Below are 21,834 nucleotides of genomic sequence, written 5' to 3'. Positions count from 1 at the left end.
TGAATATTTCTTTCTGGTGGTGTGACTGTAAAATCATAGGTTGGGGTTCCAATAGATGCAACATGAGCTTTTGGTCCAGCTATTTTCTAGGTGATTGATAAACACCAGCTGGCTGTTCGCTCTAAAGGCTGCATTCACACTTGAACAATTTGTAGCTTCAAGCTCAAAGCTCCAAAAACGCTCAAACTTAAAAAAAAAAATCAATTTTTCTCTCTGGTGCTTGTTCATACCTGATCACATGAACAGGCACCTTTTTTTTTAAGTTTGAGCATTTTTGGAGCTTCGAGCTTCAAGCTACAATTTCTCAAGTGTGAATGCAGCCTTAAGGGATGATCTGTGGAACTCGGTTGTAACCCCCTTTTCACCTGAGATTAGCAGAATTGCCCACATGCTGAAATTCCTCTAAACCAACTAGCTAGAGAATATGTAGTAAAAGCAAAATAAAGCGTAACGTGCTGAAAGGGTTCATTTTTATTCACAATGCACCTGTTGCAAAATGAGCTTGTGACAAAATTATAGAAACACCAGGTAAAAGAACAAAATTATTACCTAATATGCTGTTGGACCTTTCAAGACGGCCTGAATTCTCAAAGGAATTGATAAATATAATTCTTGGATGGTGGATTGTGGAATAGGACACCACTCTTCATGCAAAAATCATTCCAGCTCTCTCAAAGATGCTGGAGGTGGAAAATGAGCCTGATCCTTGTTCTCCAAAATTGACCATTGTGGCTCTATGATAGTGAGGTCAGGTGACTGCGGGGCCTTTGATACTGTACCTCGTGACTCCACAAATAAATTGGCAACTTCGTAACTAAGTAGTTACTGGCAACTAAGTAGGCACGAACAAGTTGCCCTCTTTGAAACTCAATAAGCTCTGACATGACTCCGAATTACTAGCAGCACACATAGTGAATGAAGAAAGTGAGGCTTCACACCTGCTAGCTAGGTGTCTCATCACACAGCGGGGAAAAAAAAGAATGTTATATCACTTCCGCTTTCAACACGGAACTTGTCATCAGTTTCACATCTGCAAATCCATACAGTGTTTCCATATTTTTGTCCAACCCCTATGTATTTGTATATACAGTAAGTGTGTGTATAGATTACGGTAATGATCCCACAGTTCTGGCTCCCTGTGTCAGTGAACGACAGTTGTAAGGGAGAGGAAGGAGTGAAAACAATGGCTGGGCTATGGGTGATATCACAGCGCCTAGAATTCCCAGCCATTGTAGAGCAAGTGCTTTCTGTGCTGGAGATGGGTATCTTGTCACCAGAGCAGATTAAAAATAGGCAAGTACAAACTTAAAACACTGCATGTGGCATTTTTAAGAATAGCTAGAGCACCAGCAGTGATCATTGTTTTTCTGCTAGCAAGGAAATCTCCCCTCCAGCAGAACACAATATCCCTGCGTGAGTGATTCCCCCATCAGCACTGACTGACTGACCCATGGTGGAAGGAAAAAAAATTGGATAATCTATGGGCTGCCTTAGGTTTTTCTTCCATTTTAAGACTTAAGGGAAACCACTGACAGTAGTTCGTGGCTTTACAATACAGAAAAGCACTTGTAAGGGGTTTTACTTAGTAGTAGGTGATTTTAACTTCATTAAAAAAAACTCAGCATCTGTAATAAAGCTGCTGGTTTTCCTGGTCTTTGAACAGACAGGAAATGTCTGCACCACTCACATTGGAAGAAAAGTAGTAAGTGTGCTAATTTCTTGTACTTTGTGCACTATTCTGCTGCTGTTCTAGAGTTGCCATTCAAACAGTTTAGCAACTCCTGTACCTCCTTTTTATTCTTTTTTTTTTTTTTTTTTTTTTACAGCTGAACTACACTGCCCCTGAGCAAAACCAACCAAATTCACTGTTACACTATGTTTTAATAGTCATTGCAACCCATTCATCCATATCTCCATGTGTTATTTTGCTGAGAAATCACATTCAAAAACACCCCATAGCATTTCTGGCCATGGCCATCTTGAGTAAGGGCAAATGAATAATATAGCATTTACTTCCTGAATCCATCTGCCCTTAGATCATGCATGCAGGCAGGAGGGTGTCCTTAGCTGAGAAAATCTCTTCTCCCCTCCTGAAGACTCCTGGGATGTACGACGTCATTTGCCTTGGCATGGAAACCAGGAAGAAATGTAAATGTAAAAAAAAAAAATTTTTAAACAAGTAAATATGATATACATTCCTTTCTGTTTACTAATGCTGGCACCATAAGGATTAAAAATAGTCAATGTTGAATGAAAGAGTGAAGTTCTGGTTTAAGAGTTAAAATGTAGTGCCTGTACAGATATAAACACTAGCATGCGTGTTGAGATCCATACAGCCACTAAATTTCTTGCTGTGTCATTAATTTTGACAGGTTGGCTGCACGGAAGACCTGTCATTCCCTGAGTGCATAAAACACAACCCTTTGGATGGAGCTATGGGTCTATGCACCCTTGTGCATGGAGCATTATTCCTTATATTGTATAGTCTTCTCTGTGATCAGCCTACTTTCCTCTGCCCTATTTTCTTCAGCAGGGACAGTCCAAGATTCGAAACATCTATAGGCAGGCTGATTGTACCCAATTTGATTGTCGTACGACTTGGGTACAACCAGCATGTCTGAGTTTTACATGCGATTGTCAGCAGCTATAGCCACTAGCAATAATCACAGTGTTCTCCCAGCAGGGATGGCACCAGTGGTTGCAGGAAAGAAAATTGCATAGTAAATGGCCTGTCTTAGAAAGCAGTCAGATTTTTTTATTTTTTTATTTCCTAAACTGAATTGGATAGTGACAGATGGAATGGAAGTCTTATTTATTTGTTTATTTTTAATGTAGTGGTTATATCTGTACAAGTAATAGGGGACATGAACAGTAATAAAAGCACTGCCAAAAGTTTTCACTATTCCCCCGTTCTATTGATAAAATGTTTTTGTCAATTTCCCTGTTAAAGTGTTTTCACGTTACTTTTGTCCTGACGTTAAGTGAGAAGAGATGTCCTCAACAGATGGTAATAGACACCTCTAGCTATAATCTTCCTTGCTCTATTCAAAATAAAATAAAACACTTTAGCTGGAATTGGGCTTAAGGCTCCATGCACACTAGATTTTTTTTTTTCTTTTCTTTTAAAGCTCAAAAAAGGCTTGATAAACACTGGTAGTAGCGTTTAGAAGTTCTAGGAGCTTTTAGGAGCCTTAGCGTTTTTACAGTACATGTAGGAAATGAAAAAAAAAAAAGCTAGAAAAAAAAAGCAGTTGGGAGCGTGTATGTGTTATTTTTTTTAAACTAAAAGCTTGTGAAAAGGTACCATAATGGTATGGTGACTTTCTAAATGTTTTTTTCAGGTCCCCCTCCTCAGCCCCCAACCAGCGATAACACTTCAGTTCAAAACAGCTACGATACCATAGAAGGTGGTGGATTCATGGGTAAGAGTTCAACTTTTGTGTTCCAGGACCCTTTGAATGTGATAACTCTAACTTGTCAGCACTTCATATATTAAAAAACACTATGCACCAGTTTTAGTAATTCTACCCCAATATTTCCTAGTTTCCAAAAGCCAAGTTAGACACCACAGGTTGCTATTACCTTTTGCTAGCTAGAAAACCCTCTGCTCCCACCAAATTAGTTCTAATAGGAGCCTGCTGTACCTGGCTTCATGACCAAGCCCTCTATCTACCATTCTCCTGGCTAACTGCAAGGCCTTTATTAGCTTCTAAGGGTCCCATTCATAAAGTTGTGATGTGGCCCTAAAAAACAAAACCAAAACAAAGCTGTTGCATATTTATAAAACACTGTACTGACTGTGGGAGTTTACTAGGGAAAAAAAAATGCCTGGAGGGCAGTTTTTTGTCACGACTTCCAGTCTTCCAATCATTGAGTTTTCTTGAAGTTTGGCAGAGAGAGCTCCATGAGGTACCGCAGGCCCAGTACTATGGCCTACATTTTATAAACGGACCACAAAATGCAGGCTGTGGTGAGTAAGGCTGCAGAGTATAAGACCTCATGCACACTGGACGTGTTTACAGCTGCTGTTTTTGGCTTTTGACGTTTTTTTTTCTACAGCCAGTAAACTCCCCAGCATGTTATCCTATGTGTCCATGCATACATAGACTGTAATCAGCGGTTTTTGGCAGGGGCATTTTTTGTCTGGAAATAAAATCCAGAACTAGTGAGTTTCTAGAGGAGTTTTTTAGCTGTAAAAACACGGCAAAACACAGTAAATCGCTGCAATCTGCATTTTTGAGCTTTTTTTTTTAAACCAAAAAAAGCCCAAAAACGCAGCACGGGTAAACGTGGCAAAACGCTGTTAAAAACTAATGCAAAAACGCTGAAAAACTAACGTTTTTAATGTGACTTTACATAGCTAACATTACCAGCGTTATTAAAACGCCCAGTGTGCTTGGAGTTTTAGGCAGAGCAGATAGCGATATCTGCTCTGTTATAAACACCTGAGTCACTTTCATTGGAATAGCAGAATTGCGGTTTATGGCCTTAGTCTAGAAAAAAAGAAAACGTTTTAGGAGTGTTCACTGGGAGCCCATCTGTATTTTGATTCCGGTCTACATGTGTTTTTTGCTTCTGGTCTGGTTTGTTTTTATCATTTTGCTTTGGTATTGTATCGATAGCAACTGTACCAAACCACAGGTGGACCACTACATTGGAACTAGGCTCTATAAAGAATAATATAATGTATAATGTGGTGCCTGCTCTGATCTTCAAAAATATTTATAAATTATTTTAACCACTTTTGTACCAGAGCAGTTTTTCCATTTTTGCACACATTGAATGCAAATTTTAGGTCTGAAGATTAGTTAAAACCCCCAAACAATTTATATTTTCTGAAAACCGAGACCCTGGAGAAAATAATTCTGGTAATGGCAATTTGTTAACATAATACTTGTGCACATGTTTATCAAATGCATATTTTGGGTAAAAAATACACTGAAGCCCTTTTTTGGCAAAGTATAAAGTTGCATCATTTAAATGCGTATCAAAAGACCAAACCTTAAAATTATGCACACCTGTGAAACGGCAACAACTTTTGTACCCAAAATTGCCCATAGGTGATGAACAATAGCCCTTGCAGTTCATCAGTTTAAGTGAAGAGTTTAAGAAAGAGTTAAGCAGGAGTAATTTCCATAGAAGAATTGCTCTCACTGCAGCATGCATGGTGATTATGTTTAACACATTAGCAATTTCTGTAAGGAGGCACATCTATCGCATGTATTTACATTATGTGCTCTGGTGCGGAGAAGAAAAACTGTTTGTTTATTATGTTTATTTTATTTTTTAAACTTTTTTTCGTGTCCCCCCTGACTCAGAGCCACCTGGACTGTTTTTAATTTATACCTACCTTATCTGAAGTTATCAGACCACATAACCTGCAGGGCCATGTTCCTTAGTGGTGGGCAGCTCCTAATGCAGAGAATGGTATTGACATGTTTTGCCTCACAGGCATCCTTACACTGTGAGGACAGGGCTAGCTTGCCTACCTTCAAACACTTGGTGCCAGAGCTTCAGGTGGCCCTGATTTTTAATTGATCTGTTTAATTATAATTTCATGTTTTTATTTTATTTTTTTGTCACAGGAATGGTTCATCCAGCTCAGCTCCCTCCACCTCCTCAGAATCCTAAAATCAGCAGGAATGCATACCCAACGCTACCTCCAGGGTACCAGAATGCTTTTCCACCAGGAGGTCCAACTTTAACAACTGCTACTCAGCGATATCCTACTCCACCGCAGCCACTGCCTCAGGTAGAATACAGAATAATACACAGTTTCCTTTTATGAGTATTACTTTACATGACACAAATCGTTTTTTGGCGAATGGCACAACAAACAGCTGGATGTACTTCTTTTCTGGTTGCATCGAATATATTTGCATTAAAATATATATGATGATTTTGCTGTTGATGTGATAGATTTTATTAACTTTTTGAGATCATTTAAGGATTTCTTTGCACGTGATAGTGTGGGTTAACATTACATATGCTTGCTGTTGCATCTAGAGGTTTTCCGTCTAGTCTCCTTAACAACTAAATTATTTCCATTTCTCAATAAAGGTTTTTAAAGCATAACTATGGGAAAAAATAAAAGAAATACACATATGATGCTGTAATCTAATTACATTAAACCTAATTATTTTACATGTTGATTATATTAGTGGATCCATTATTATCTCTCCTCCTGTAGCAGGCCAAGGTTTTCAGAAAAGGTGGCATTTACAGGGGTTGGGTCAAACCATTTAACACTGATAGAAGTGCTTAAATGATTTAGTTTTTTTTATTCACAAATGTTTAAACCTTTTTTCCAAAGAATAAAACATTTTTTACTATAACTGCTTAAAATGTTTTAGCTGGAGTTGGGCTTCCATTTGGTTGTCATTCATTTATAACTATATGTCAATCTAAGACTGCCCTGTCCACATCTTCATTACTCAAGCAGATGCTGCTAGCTAGTAACTGTTCCCGATTCAGCTTTTTAAAGTGGAACTAAAATCTGTGATACTTGCCTTTCCTTCAGTAGTCCGATGTCATTCACCAGGATCTTATACCTGCCTTCTTAGGTTTCTTTTATTGCAGCAAAGACTTTCAGGTCAGACTTTTCCTGTAGTTGGCCACCAGGTTTGCACAAATCTCAGGAGGGATTTTGGCCCACTCTTCTTGGCAGATCCTTTCCAAGTCATTAAAGTTTGGTGGCTGATGTTTGGCAACTCAAACTTTCAGCTCCTGCCACAGATTTTCAATCGGATTAAGGTCTGGAGACTGGCTAGGCCACTCCAGGACCTTAATGTGCTTCTTCTTGAGCCACTCCTTTGTTGCCTTGGCCATGTGTTTTGGGTCGTTGTCATGCTGGAACACCCATCCATGACCCATTTTCAGTGCCCTAGCTGAAGGAAGAAGGTTCTCACCCAAGATTTGACGGTACATTGCCCCGTCCATCGTCCCTTTGATGCGATGCAGTTGCCTTGTCTCCTTAGCAGAAAAACATCCCCAAAGCAGAATGTTTCCACCACCATGTTTGACAGTTGGGATGGTGTTCTTGGGGTCATAGGCAGCATTCTTCCTCCTCCAAACACGGTGAGTTGAGTTGATTCCAAAGAGCTCGATTTTGGTTTCATCTGACCACAACACTTTCAACCAGTCCTCCTCTGTATCATTCAGATGTTCAGTGGCAAACTTCAGATGGGCCTGGACATGTGCTTTCTTCAGCAGAGGGACCTTGTGGGCACTGCAGGATTTCAATCCTTGTCAGCGTAGTGCGTTACCAATTGTTTTCTTGGTGACTGTGGTCCCAGCTGCCTGGAGATCATTGATAAGATCCTCACGTGTAGTTCTGGGATGATTCCTCACTGTTCTCATGATCATTGACACTCCACGAGGTGAGATCTTGCATGGTGCACCAGACCTAGGGAGACTGACAGTTGTTTTGTGTTTCTTTTATTTGCGAATGATTGCACCAACTGTTGTCACCTTCTCACCAAGCTGCTTGGTGATAGTTTGTTAACCCAGTCCAGCCTTCTGTAGGTCTACAATCTTGTCCCTGACATCCTTGGTCAGCTCTTTGGTCTTTGCCATTGGTGGAGAGTTTGGAATCTGATTATTCGATTGCTCCTGTGGACAGGTGTCTTTTATACAGGTAACAAAATGAGATTAGCGGCTCTCCCTTTAAGAGACTGCTTCTAATCTCAGCTTGTTACGTGTATGAAAGACACCTGGTAGCCAGAAATCCTGCTGAATGATAGGGGATCAAATACTTATTTCCTTCATGAAACCAGTGCATTTCTTTTGAATTTTTGTTGCTATTCTGTCTCTCAGTGTTACAATATACTTACCATTCGATTTTTAGACTGATCATTTCTTTGTGAGTGGGCAAACATTCAAAATCAGCGGAGGATCAAATACTTATTTCCTTCACTGTACATGCAAAGTCTTTGCTGCAATAAAAGAAACCTAAGAAGGCAGGTATAAGATCCTGGTGAATGACATTGGACTACTGAAGGAAATGTAATAAAGAGCCTGCCTGCTTGTAATTTTTTGAAAGTGAAGCTTTAGTTTCACTTTAAAGTGATTCGTAAACCCTTACCTTCTAAAACAACCCATTCAGTTTTAAACAGAAATGAAAGGCAAAACATTTTATGTATAGATATAATAAAATATTTCATGCACATTTTTTTTTTTTTATAAGTGATAACATACACTCTGTTCTTGGCTGCATAAGAGCCTATGGGAGGAGAAACAACAGAACAGCGATCTTCCCATTGAAAGGCTGTGCAGGCAGATGTGTCAGGACAAGTGATCATTGGAGGCGAGTACACTGAGTTTCCAGCACAGCTACAGAAATGATCATGGTGTATTCTGCTTATAGTGGTCAATTTTTAATAGGAAAGCAGAGGAACTGGCAGGAACACCAGGGATTTTACACAAAGGTATCAATACAAAGTGAACAGGGTACTTTTTTTTTTTTTTTTATACAGGTACATGGTACAGCAGGCACATATTGTGGATATGAAATGTTGGGTTTACATATTCTTTAACTTCCTTGCATAGATTCACACAGACCTATTAATGAGTCCATTCGAGTTTATTTTAACCAAAGCCCTGATGAAGGTGCTGTCTGGTCCCCAGAACCATTGGCTGTTTTTTTATGCAAATGAGTAAATGAATTAGGACTCCTTTGCTGCTTCTTCCATTGGTACATTTTTTCTCTGGTAACCTGCTGAGTACATACTGGAGGATAGCCCTCTCTATCGTGAGCAGCCTAACATGAGTCAGTGAGCTCTCTGAATGTGTTTGGGTTTTTTTCTCACCACTTTGTGTCCCAGCACTTCTTAGATGCTTTTTTTTTTATTCATTGCTGTCTACAGAATGACAGTGTTGCTGTCTGCTTTAATTGAAGGATTGAAGTATAAACACCATACATGTTATAGGAAGTTGATAACACAGGATTAACCAATAATAAAGCTGTCATAGATGTCTTAGAAAAACAAAAACATCTGTGTTAATGCCAGTGACAGACTGCACCACACGTAATTTTAGATTTTGCCCACAATACCACTTCCCCCCTCCCCCCAAACCCTTTAGGGGGAAAAAATGGTTAAATGTCCAGTGAATTTTGTGATCGGAGAATATGAAATATTTATGTAGTTGCTTATAATTCTGTGGAGTTTCTTTATATATAAATTTATTGTAATTTTGTTATAGCCTACTATGGGGATGAATAATTTGGTATCATCGGTGGGAGGTCTGAGTCTTCATCAAGCACAGCAATTGGATGAACTACGAGCTGTGAACCTTCTTCAGGAAAGGAACATATTGCCACCAGCACCAGTAAAGGCTCCTACACCCTGTCTACAGGAAGATATTCGGAAACTCAATTGTAGTCCAGAGTAAGGTTTATTTATTATTGATTGTTATTGGTAAAATAATACAATCTGTTATGCTATTTTTATGCCTGAAGGACCCCAAAAACATACAGATTACTTGTATAGAAAAGATTATCTAATATGATTTACAAAAACGACTGTTAAAGTTTCCATATCACTACAGCTTAAGATACAGTGGGGAAAATTATTTGATCCTCTGCATATTTTGTAAGTTTGCCCACTTACAAAGAAATGAAGGGTCTATAATTTTTATCATAGGTGTATTTTAAATAATCGAGACAGAATATCAACCACAAATCCAGAAAAAAACACGATACAAATGTTATAAATTGAGTTGCAGTTCAGTGAGTAAAATAAGTTTTTGATCTCATACCAACCAACAATATTTCTGTCTCCCACCGACTGCCTATGTGCTCATGTGTTACACAGATTAGTCCTGTCAATTTAAGAAGGTGCTCCTAATGACAACTCGTTATGTGTATAAAAGACATACCTGTCCACAGACTCTTTTTTGGCTCCACCAAGGGCAAGACCAAAGAGCTGTCAAAGTATGTCAGGGAGAAGATTGTAGACCTGCACAAGGCTGGAATGGACTACAAGTCTATCATCAAGACGTTTGTGGAGACAACTGTTGGAGAAATTATTCGCAAATGGACGAAATAAGAAATAACCATCAATTGCCCTCGGTCTGGAGCTCCATGCAAGATTTTTCCTCCTGGGCTAAGGATGATCATGAGAAAAGTAAGGGATCAGCCCAGAACTACAGGAGAGGAGCATGTGAATGATACGCCACCGTGGATTGAAATCCTGCAGCACTCGAAAGGTCCCTCTCCTCAAGAAAGCACATGTACAGGCCCATCTGAAGTTTGCCAGTGTACATCTAAATGATTCAGAGAAGGATTGGGAGAAAGTGCTGTGGTCAGATGAGACCAAAATTGAATTAACTCGACTCGCCGTGTTTGGGGGAAGAAAAATGCTGATTATGACCCCTAAGAATACTATCCTTACAGTCAAGCACGGAGGTGGAAACATTATGTTTTGACGCTGTTTCTCTGCTAAAGGTATAGGCCGACTTTGCAGCATTGAGGGGCCAATGGAGGGGTCCATGTATTGTAAAATCTTGGATGAGAACCTTCTTCCCTCAGCCAGAACACTGAAGATGGATTCTGGATGGGTCTTCCACCATGACAATGACCCAAAACATCGCCAAGGCAACAAAGGAGTGTTTCAAGAAGAAGCACATTAAGGTCATGAAATGGCCCAGCCAGTCCCCAGATCTTAATCGCTATAGAAAAGTTATGGAGGGAGCTGAAACTTTAGCTAAGCGACAGCCAAGAAACCTTAAGGATTTCGAGAAGATCTGTAAAGAGGTGTGTACCAAAATCCCTCCTGAGATGTGTGCAAACCTGCTAAGAAACATCTTACCTCTGCTTGCCAACAAAGGGTTTGCCACCAAGTACGAAGTCCTGTTTTGCTTGGGGAGCAAATACTTATTTTGCTCACTGAACTGCAACTCAATTTATAACATTTTGTATAATTTGTTTTTTTTTTTCTGAATTTTTGGTTGATATTCTGTCTTGAGTACCAAACGATTTGATGGTGTGTGTTTTTTCAACAGTAGAGCATGTAATACTTTATTTGTACGTTCCAGGGTGATTTGCAGCCCATTCAAATGAGTAGTCTGCAAATTCACACTGCAGGGGAACACACAGCACATTCTTGTGCAATTCTGGTGAACAGGCCCAAAGGGTGCCACAAACAGCCTACTATAGATATTAATCATTAAGAATCTGTAGGAGCAAACAGGGTGTGGGTGAGCTTTAGCACTACCAGGAAGTGAGGGGGTTTTGCCTAGTCATAATGGCCTATAGTCATAGGACTTCAGTTTGGTATATATGTTTACTGAATTGCACTTTATAGCATATTTTGTCCTTTTAATATGCAGTGTTCCTTTAGCTCCTATTCACATCTAAAAATTTGGGATCGCAAGCAGGATTGCCCTAATTCTCCCTTCAGTTCCAAATCACAGTGCTTGAGAAGCGCAGTGGCACCAAAATGTAGTACGGCCGCTATTGTTGCATGATAAATTGTGCTACAGTCGCGGTAAACCACATTGCACAAAGCCTGTTGCCCAAAAAGGAACAGCTTCTTTTCGGAGACCAGCTTTGCGTAATGTGCTTGGCCGCAATTGCAGCACAATTTATTGAGCGACAATGGCGGCAAATCCGAACTGTTTTAGATGCCATTGAAAACGAATGGCACCCAAACACACATGCTTTAGCCTGCATTGCGTTGTGATTTGGAATCGTGGGCAGAATCTCGGCAATTCCTCCCATGATCCCCATCACTAAATGTGAATGGGGTCTTAAAGTGCATCTGGCAGTTTGAATAAAATATAAAGTTACACGAAAAAAGAAACACTGGCCAAAATTGCAGAACTGAATGGATAAATGTCTTCCACGTCAGAGGAAATGCAGGATCCCAAACGTTTATTCTTCTCCTTTCCCCTCCAAACACAGACCCTTATTAGTGTGTCCTGGAATTCAGCCCATTCATATAGTCATAGCCAAAAATATTGACATCCCTGCATTTCTGTCAGATAATGCACCACTTCACCCAGAAAATTGTTGTAATTACAAATGTTTTGACATTCCCATGTTTATTTCTTTTGTTTGTATTGGTTTGAAACAAAAAAAGTGGAGAAACAAAATGCCAAATCTGAAACATTCTAAAACCCCAAAAATGGACTGGACAAATTTATTGGCACCTTCTCAAAATTGTAAGAAATAATTGCATTCCAAATTTGTGATGCTCATATAATTTTGTAATTAAACTCACCTGTATCAATTAACAGGTGCGAACACTATAAAAATCACACCGGCAACCAGTTAAAATGGTGAAAAATTGACTCAATCTTTCTGTTGTGTGTCTCTGTGTGCCACATAGGGAAGAGAAAGAGCAGCAAGGAATTGTCTGAGGATTTGAGATCAAAATGTTGAAAAGCATGGACAACTTCAAGGTTACAATTCCATCGCCAGAGATCTTAATGTTCCTGTGTCCACTGTCCACAACATTGTCAAGAAGTTTACAACCCTTGGCACTGTAGCTAATCTCCCTGGACGTGGACGAAAGAGAAAAATTTATTAAAGATTTCAACAAAGGATTGTCCGGATGGTGGATAAAGATCCGTGATCAACTTCCAGACAAATTCAAGCTGACCTTCAGGCACAGGGTACAACTGTGTCAGCTCACACTATAAGTCACCATCTGAATGAAAAGGGAAGGAGACCCAAGAGGGACCCCACTGCTGACACAGAAACATAAAAATGCCAGATTGAAGTTTGCCAAAACTTACCTGAGGAAGCCAAAATCCTTATTGGAGAATGTGCTGTGTACAGACAAAACAGAATTACAGCTTTTTTTTGGTAAAGCCCATCATTCTACTGTTTTCAGAAAAATAAATTGGGCCTTTAAATAAAAGAATACAGTCCCTACAGTCAAACATGGTGGAGGTTCACTGATGATTTGGGGTTTCTTTACTGTTCAGGCACAGGATGTCTTGAACGTGTGCATGGCATTATGAAATCTGAAGACTACCAAAGAAATCTGGGGTGCAATGTAGGACTCAGTGTCAGAAAATTGGATCACCATCAGAGGTCATTGGTATTTCAGCAGGACAATGACCCAAAGAACACATCAAAAAGCACCCAGAAATGCTTTAAGATAAAGGGCTAGGAAGTACTGAACTGGCCAGCAATGAGTCCATATCTCAATCTCATAGAGCACCTGTGGAGAGATCTCAGAACATAAGTTGGGTAAAGGAACCCTTCCAATCTGAGAGACCTGGAGCAGTTGACGAAGGAAGAGTGGTCCAAAATTCCAGTAGAGAAGTGTAAGACACTCATTGATGGTTACAGGAAATGATTGACTTGCTTTTTTTTTCCAGGGGGTGTGCTATCAAATATTAAATTGATGGTGCCAATTATTTTGTCCAGTCCATTTTGGGGGTTGTGTGTGGAATGTGTCAGATTTGTTTTTTTGTTTTGTTTTCCATTTTTTTGTGTCATGCCAGTACAAAAAAATAAATAAATATGAGAATCCCTAAACATTTGTTATTGCAACAATTTTATGGGTGAAGTGGTGCATTATCTGACAGAAATGCAGGAGTGCCAATATTTTTGGCCATGACTGTACTTCTGTTGCTTGCTATTTGCTGGATCTACTAACAATTTATATGTTCCCGACCATCATGTGGATCACATGCTTTTGGTCTTTGTATTCTTCCACTCCTTATTCTTATTATAGTGTTTATTTCATATGGTTCTACTGAGTGCACAAACCATTTAATATGCTTAGTTACATTACTAAAATAGTTTGGACTGTGATTAAAACTGACATTGTTGCCACACTGAATTGTGTGAATAACTTATAAATATATACAAATGATGTATGTGCTCGTTTCAGTCAAAAATTGCTTTGGGCCACTTTAACACTGATGTGGTGCAGTTTGATTGCACCATGGGGATAGCACAGTGTACCTACAGGTTTGGTGCCGCTTAGCTGCACTTTCCCATAGAGTTCCGTATCATATGTCTTGTGGTTTTGGTGCGCTTTATGAAAGCGCACTTAAAAGTTCTGTAGTTTCCAAGTTGTTGGGGGGATTCTTCTGTGGGTTTGTATTTTCACTGAACGTCACCTGGGTGCTGCAGGGTCTTCAACTCCCAGTAAAATTTGGGAACTGCGACAGGTCACGTGACCTGCTGTAAATGCTTAACAATGCTAAGTGTTTCATTTTTGACGGCACGGTTTTCTTTAAAGACCAGGTATTGCCTTAGGGTTCCTTCAACTGATGGTCTCCACATTGAAGAAAGGGGTTTCAGCAATTGAGTGCCACTCTTTCTGCTAGGAAGAAAGTATCACTTATTGTGGGGTCCTCTACCCTCCTGGATGGTCAGCAGACAGGACATGCTACAGTACCTTGGTGCTGGTTTCCTATTTGGGGAATAGTGTGGAAGGGCAGTGTGCTTTTCACCTGGGCTTTGATGGGTGGTCGCTTGGTCTTCTGGGATGTACAAGCTTACCTATACATCCAAGTTTAACAGACTTGTAGAGACGGCTGTGTGGCCTCCAAAGCTTATGGTCTGCATTTGGGGCCACACGGCTATCTTGCATACCTGTCATCTCTGAGGTGCAGGCGAGTTCATGTCTCCATTGATTAGCATATGTCTGCATGCAGCTCCACGTTACTCTAGAAACACAATGGTTTAGTAATAGGCTCAAATCCAGATAATGGGTATTGAACTGGAATCCTAGAATGTAATTAAGAGCCAAGTAGTTTACAGAAGACACTTTTTAAGGTAAACCTTTCTTAAAAACTGACACAAGGCTGTCGTAACTGTCTCTTGACAATGCTTGTTGCCTTACTGCTAGTCTGACCTTCTGAAAAAATGTGCAGATCAGGAAACTGACTCCTTATCCTCATATTTGTTGCTGGTTAGTGACTCCAAGTCAAGTACTGAAGCCCGGAAAAGGTCCCCTTTAAAAATACTGGTACATATTTGATCAGAAAAATGTCCCACAGTGCATGTAGATGTCAAACAAGACTGCATCCCTAGGTATTAAAATAAACACAAAACAGGTAATAGGGCACGCTGCATGCCGTACTATTATGTATTTTGACCAAAGAAACCTTTCTTTTGTGACTAAATATAGCTGTGTCTTACATCGGTATTGATGTTCCTTGCAGGTTATTTCGCTGTACCTTGACCAACATCCCTCAAACTCAGGCTCTGCTGAACAAAGCCAAGCTTCCACTGGGGCTCCTGCTTCACCCATTCAAAGATTTGTCGGTATGAACTGTTTCCAAAACATGATAGCTTTACTATTGTAATTATATTTCAGCCAGTGCTGATTATTAAGGGATAGGCTTCCTTACGTAATGGTTTTTTGCTGTTTCTTGTTGCAACTATGCTGTCAAAAGTGTTAAAAAGATTACACCTCTTGGCAGTTGCCTCTTGCACATGTTTATTGGAAGAATTACAAAGTCATGTCCATGTGTTTTAAAGTTTCACTTTAAACCAACTTTCATATTTTCATTGTGTTCTCTTCTGCGTAGCTGAACTTGTAAATTTTTTTAAAAGACAAAGTTGTTTAACTAGTTGCCGACCACAGATAGCCGAATGACGGCTGCACTGCGGCCGGCCAGTTCTGGGTGGACGTCATATGACGTCCTCCCAGCACGCGCTCTCTGGGGCGCGCACCTGGCGATCTCCGTGATCGCTGTGTCCTACGGACACAGCTGATCACGTGATGTGGTAAAAGGCCAATCATACCGGCCTTTTACCACGTGATCAGCGGTGTCCAATGACACGCTGATCACAGGGAAATGCAAGTGCCGGTTCTCGGCTGCACTTTCCTCACACTGTCAGATCGTGAGGAAAGTACTGCCGAGAACCGGCAGTTGTCAGAGCGAGGATCGGCACAGATCATCAGGGCACTGATGATCAGTGCCCTGATGATCGGTGCCCAGCAGTGCCACCCACAAGTTCCGCCCAGCAGTGCCACCCACAAGTTCCGCCCACCTGTGCCCAGCAGATCACCCACCTGTGCCCAGCAGATCGCCCAGCAGTGCACCCACCTGTGCCACTCTGCAGTGTCACACACCTGTGCCCAGAAGTGCCACCTACCTTTGCCCAGTAGTGCCACACACCTGTGCCCACCCACCAGTGCAGCCCAGCAGTGCTGCCAGTCAGTGCCACCAGTCAGTGCCCAGCGGTTGTGCCAGTCAGTGCCGCCAGTCAGTGCCCAGCAGTGATGCCAGTCAGTGCCGTCTATCAGTACCCATCATCAGTGTCACCTATCAGTGCCGCCTATCAGTGCTGCATATTAGTGCCGCCTATCCGTGACACCTCATTAGTGCTGTCTATCAGTGCCGCCTATCCATGCCACCTCATTAGTGCTGCCTATCAGTGCCGCCTATCAGTGCCCATCAGTGCTGCCTCATCAACGCACATCAGTGAAGGAGAAAAATTACCTGTTTGAAAAATTTTATAATAGAAACAAAGAAACTTTTTTGCACTTTTTTAATTTATAGCGCTAAAAGTAAAGCACCCAGTGGCGATTAAATACCACCAAAAGAAAGCTCTATTTGTGAGAAAAAAATGATCAAAATTTCATATGGGTACAATGTTGCATGACCGCGCAATTGTCAATCAAAGTGCGACAGCGCTGAAAGCTGAAAATTGGCCTGGTAAATAAGGGGGTATAAGTGCCCAGTAGGCAAGTGGTTAAAGTAAACTTGTATGCAACATTACCAATCCTAACTAAATCCACAGTTGCTGAGAATGTATCTACTGGTTCTGCATGTTGCTTTTAGATTAAGACCTCTATCTTGGATATCCAGACAAACACTAACTTTCAAAAAGTTGTTACATGCATAAGTTGGTAGTGTAGGGGTGTTTTTGAAGGCCATCATCAAAATTACATTTTAGTAACAAGACTTTGGAAAGGTCTTGAGTGTTAATTGGATATGTTCTACTCTAGTCTGACATATTTTATTCTACCTTTATGCATCCTTTGAGATAAAAATTATTCTTGTTTTTGTAGCAACTTCCTGTTGTAACATCCAGTACTATAGTCAGATGCCGCTCTTGCCGTACATACATCAACCCTTTTGTAACCTTCTTGGACCAAAGGCGATGGAAATGTAACTTGTGCTACAGAGTAAACGATGGTAAGTTGTATTTTGGTGTGAGGAAACATTACCCATATTTTGTGTTTTGTTTTTTGTATAGAATTATTGTATAAGAAAAATGTCTGTGTTTAAATATGTGACTTCAAATATGAAAGCCTGGCTCCAGGCAAAACATTTTATTTTAGTTAAAGTGAAGAAAAGGTAAGGCCTCTTGTCAGGTTTTTGCTGCCATCATTTGAGAAATTTCACCTAACTTGTTTGAACAGTCTTTAAAGGTGACCATTTCTTGCATGGCCATCGTTGGAGCAGGAAGTGAAGGGATATCTCCTATGTGGGGTCACAGACCAAAATGAAAACCTGATAGATATTTCCTCTCTTCCCCAACAAAACTAAAAATGTCAGGAGTTCTCATCTTATGTGTGTATGTTTACATATAAAATTGGGCAATGCAGTATTTAACCGCTTGCCGCCCTGCCACTGTGTTTATACGTGTGCAGGGCGGCAGTGGAGCGCAAAACCACGTTTAAAAACGGGTTCCGCGCTCCCGACACTTTCGCGGGCAGGGGGCGCGCGCGCCCGCCGACCCGCGGGTGATCCGATTCGATCCAGGAGGGATCAATCATTAGATTTCAGCCAGTGATTTCTGGCTGAAATCGGATGATCGGTCCCTGTCCTATCCTGTCCTGTGTTGATATTTACACAGGGCAGGATATGATGTCATTCTTCTCTGCCTGGACACATTCCGTTCCAGACAGAGAAGAAGAGACATTTAAACGTGAGTAAAACACTACACTAACAGTTAGAACACACTCTAGGACACATTTAACCCCCTGATTGCCCCCCCCCAGTTAACCCTTCACTGCCCTGTCACCAGTGTACCTGATCAGTGAAGCGATTTTTATTGATCACTGTATCAGTGTCGCTGGCGACTTCCAATAGTGCTAGCGCCCCTCCCAGATAGCGCCAGTTTGCCCCCCAGTACACCAATAAAGCCATTTAACCCCTTAATTTCCCCCCCCACCCCCCCAGTTAACCCCTTAACTGCCCTGTCACCAGTGTCACTGATCAGTGAAGCGATTTTTACTGATCACTGTATCAGTGTCGCTGGCGACTTCCGATAGTGTTAGCGCCCCTCCCAGATAGCGCCAGATTGCCCACTAATACACCAGTAGTCCCGTCTAACCCCTTGATCGCCCCCCCCCCCCCTGAGTTGACCCCTTCACTGCCCTCTCACCAGTGTCACTGATCAGTGAACCAATTTTTACTGATCACTGTATCAGTGTCGCTGGCGACTTCCGTTAGTGTTAGCGCCCCTCCCAGATAGCGCCAGATTGCCCGCTAATACACCAGTAGTCCCGTCTAACCCCTTGATCGCCCCCCCCCCCCCTCCCCGAGTTGACCCCTTCACTGCCCTGTCACCAGTGTCACTGATCAGTGAACCAATTTTTACTGATCACTGTATCAGTGTCGCTGGCGACTTCCGTTAGTGTTAGCGCCCCTCCCAGATAGCGCCAGATTGCCCGCTAATACACCAGTGATCCCGTCTAACCCCTTGATCGCCCCCCCCCTCCCCCCTGAGTTGACCCCTTCACTGCCCTGTCACCAGTGTCACTGCTCAGTGAACCAATTTTTACTGATCACTGTATCAGTGTCGCTAGCGACTTCCAATAGTGTTAGCGCCCCTCCCAGATAGCACCAGTTTGCCCGCTAGTACACAGATAATCACATTTGACCCCTTGATTGCCAGGAACACGCTTACTTGCACGCTAAACCTTCATTGCTAGTATAGTGTCTGATTGGATCAATATCTTTGATCAGATCAGCGCTATACCAGCATTCACATTACTTTAGTATCCCCAAAAACGCAGTGTTAGCGGGATCAGCCCCAACACCTGCCAGCACCTGCGTTTAGCCCCTACGCCCCCCCCTTCTCCCCCGGCAAGTGCAGTGTCAGTAGATAACTGTCACTTGATACATATTACACACAAAACCGCAGTGTTCACAGAATCAGGCCTGATATCTGTTAGCACTTGTCGGTAAATTTTTTGTAGCGGTTCAAGCAGTCCCTGACAGCCAGGCGCTCTTTTTCCCGTGAGTCGCACTAGGTACCTGTAAATTTAGTGGCCAAAATGTCTAAGCAAAGGTACACTAGTGAAGAGGCCTATAGGATTCTGAGCATGTCAAGTGAGAGCGAAGGGGAAGACTCACTGGCAGAATCAGGCTCAGAATACGAACCTATAGACAGCAGCGGCACCCTGACAGCTAGCTCAGGCGACGAGGAAGTGGTCCCTGCTAAGGTCAGGCGTACCCGATCCCATTCACAGGTTGCTGAGGTGGTACAAATGCATGATGACTCTCATATGCAGCAGAGTGCCAGTACTAGTGCCGCAGTATCTTTTGGTGAACTGGCGAGCACCAGCGGCCTAGTACGTCCTGGTCGTAGGCATACCAGCACTGCAGTATCACTTGGTGACGTGGCGAGTCCCATAAGTGCAGTACAAGCTGGTGCGGTGGCGAGCACAAGTAGTGTCCCGCGGCCACCAAGAATTCGCAGACAGGCCCGTAGAGCCCCTAGTGTCCTTCTGGATGTGCTTGCAAATCCCGATTGGCAGCCCACAAATTCTGCAGCACCCGTACTTCCCCCATTCACTGCCCAACCCGGAATTCAGGTGGAAACAGCAAATTTAAATACTCCCCTTAATTTTTTTGAGCTGTTTTTCACAGAAGATCTTTATGCATTGATTGTGGATCAAAGCAATTTATATGCACGCCAATTTATCGCCGCCAACCCAAATTCAAACCTTGCCAGACCATTTGCATGGAAACCCATTACGGTTTCCGAATTTAAAGTTTTTTTGGGCCTAACCCTCAACATGGGCATTAATGATAAAAATCAATTGCGGTTGTATTGGTCCACCGACCCTCTTGTTCACATGCCCGTGTTCTCTGCTGCCATGGCCAGGCATAGATATGAGAGTATAATGCGTTTTATGCACTTCTACGACAACTCACTCAGTCGTCCTCGGGGTGACCCTGAATTTGACCGGCTCCACAAAATTCGGCCCCTCGTAAATCACTTTAACCAAAAATTTGCAGATACTCCCCAGAAAAACATCTGCATCGATGAGTCCCTCATTCAATATTCTGGCCGCCTTGTAATCAAACAATATCTCCCCAGCAAGCGTGCCAGATATGGGATCAAGATGTATAAGACCTGTGAGAGGGCAACAGGCTATACATGTAAGTTTCGGATTTACGAGGGAAAAGATAGTTACTTGGAGCCCCCCGGATGCCCAGACTACATGGGGAGCAGTGGCAAGATAGTTTGGGACTTGGCGTCATCCTATTTCCACATGGGGTACCACTTATACGTGGACAATTTTTATTCAAGCGTGCCACTATTTAGACATTTGTTCAATTTGGGAATTTGCACATGTGGCACTGTGCGATCTAATCGCCGAGGCTTCCCCCAACGGCTTGTAAATACCCGTCTTAAAAAGGGGGAAAAAGCCTGCTTGAGAAATGAAGAATTGCTCGCAGTGAAGTGGAAGGACAAACGGGATGTTTACCTCCTGTCTTCCATTCATGCAGATACGACCGTCCAAATTACCACGGCAACTGGTGTTGTTGAGAAGCCCCTCTGTGTCCACGATTATAACCTTAACATGGGAGGGGTGGACTTCAATGACCAGATGATGCAGCCGTATTTAGTTTCCCGAAAATCCAAACGCTGGTACATAAAAGTGTCAGTTTATTTATTTCAATTGGCTCTATATAATGCTTTTGTTCTCTATAAAGCAACTGGACATAGTGGATCATACCTAAATTTCCAGTTAGAGAACATCAGGGCCCTTTTGTATCCAGAAGGTGCTGTGCCCCAAATCCCTCTCCCAGATGCAGTTAGCCGTCTGCATGAGAGACATTTTCTCGATACCATTCCTGGTACCCCAACCCAAAGAAGACCCCAAAAAAGATGTCGTGTCTGCAGCAAACGTGGAATTAGGCGTGACAGCCGCTATTGTTGTCCCTCCTGTCCTGGCCAACCTGGCCTCTGCATCAAGCCCTGCTTCCGCCTCTACCATACACTAGTGAACTATTAGTATAGGGTACAGCACGGCACAGATCAGGGCACATTTACACAGGGTCTCAAAAGATGTTCGGTAGTCAGGAAACTGGCTATCGCATTTGGAGAGACCCTACCAGCTGTTTAAATGTTTGAAGTTTGGAAAAAAAAGTTAAAAAAAATAAAAAAAATAAATAAAAGTACAAATACCCCCCAAAAAAATAAAAAAATGTAAAAACCAAAAATAGTTATAGTTTTTTTTTGTTGTTGTCATTTTTGTGATTGTTCGACTTTCACTGGTTTATTGTTGTTTTATTGTTAACCATTTCTGTTTGCAGGAATGCTTTCAGCTGCAGCGCTGACCTGTTTATTCTGACAGCAACAGGAACTTGCTCTCAGAATAGACATAAGTCAGCGTGAGCAGCGCTGTTGGATGAGATTTTTCATCCGCAGTTATAAAAAACAGAATATATGCCAAAGCATGGGGGCCTGGGGTGGCCTGTGGGTGGATGGCCCCTATGCTTCGGCATATATATTTTATATTTGTTGGCACATTTCATGTGTGCCCACCATTAGAAGTGGGTGGATTGAGGGAGGTTTCTAATGGTGGGCATACCACCACACACTTTTCCTTATAAAGTTGTTTTATTGAGTTTATGTTTTATTGTTAACCATTGTTGATTTTTTTGCAGGAA

The 21,834-nt window shown here is 41.9% G+C and overlaps 1 protein-coding gene across 1 annotated transcript in view; it reads left to right on the top strand.

Moving 5' to 3' along the window:
* Positions 1-21,834, top strand: part of SEC24A (SEC24 homolog A, COPII component) — a 101,023-nt gene that overhangs the window by 36,631 nt on the left and 42,558 nt on the right. Inside the window, exons 4-8 of the mRNA XM_089669944.1 lie at positions 3,342-3,422; positions 5,586-5,752; positions 9,202-9,386; positions 15,130-15,232; positions 16,989-17,115. Of these exons, the coding sequence (XP_089526070.1) occupies positions 3,342-3,422; positions 5,586-5,752; positions 9,202-9,386; positions 15,130-15,232; positions 16,989-17,115 (663 nt within the window). The remainder of the gene's footprint in view (positions 1-3,341; positions 3,423-5,585; positions 5,753-9,201; positions 9,387-15,129; positions 15,233-16,988; positions 17,116-21,834) is intronic.

Source organism: Staurois parvus, unplaced genomic scaffold (assembly GCF_062004578.1).
Source record: "Staurois parvus isolate SC_StPar_1 unplaced genomic scaffold, SC_StPar_1.0 ptg000085l, whole genome shotgun sequence".
Lineage (NCBI taxonomy): Eukaryota > Metazoa > Chordata > Amphibia > Anura > Ranidae > Staurois > Staurois parvus.
This window is presented reverse-complemented; position numbering and strand designations above follow the sequence as displayed.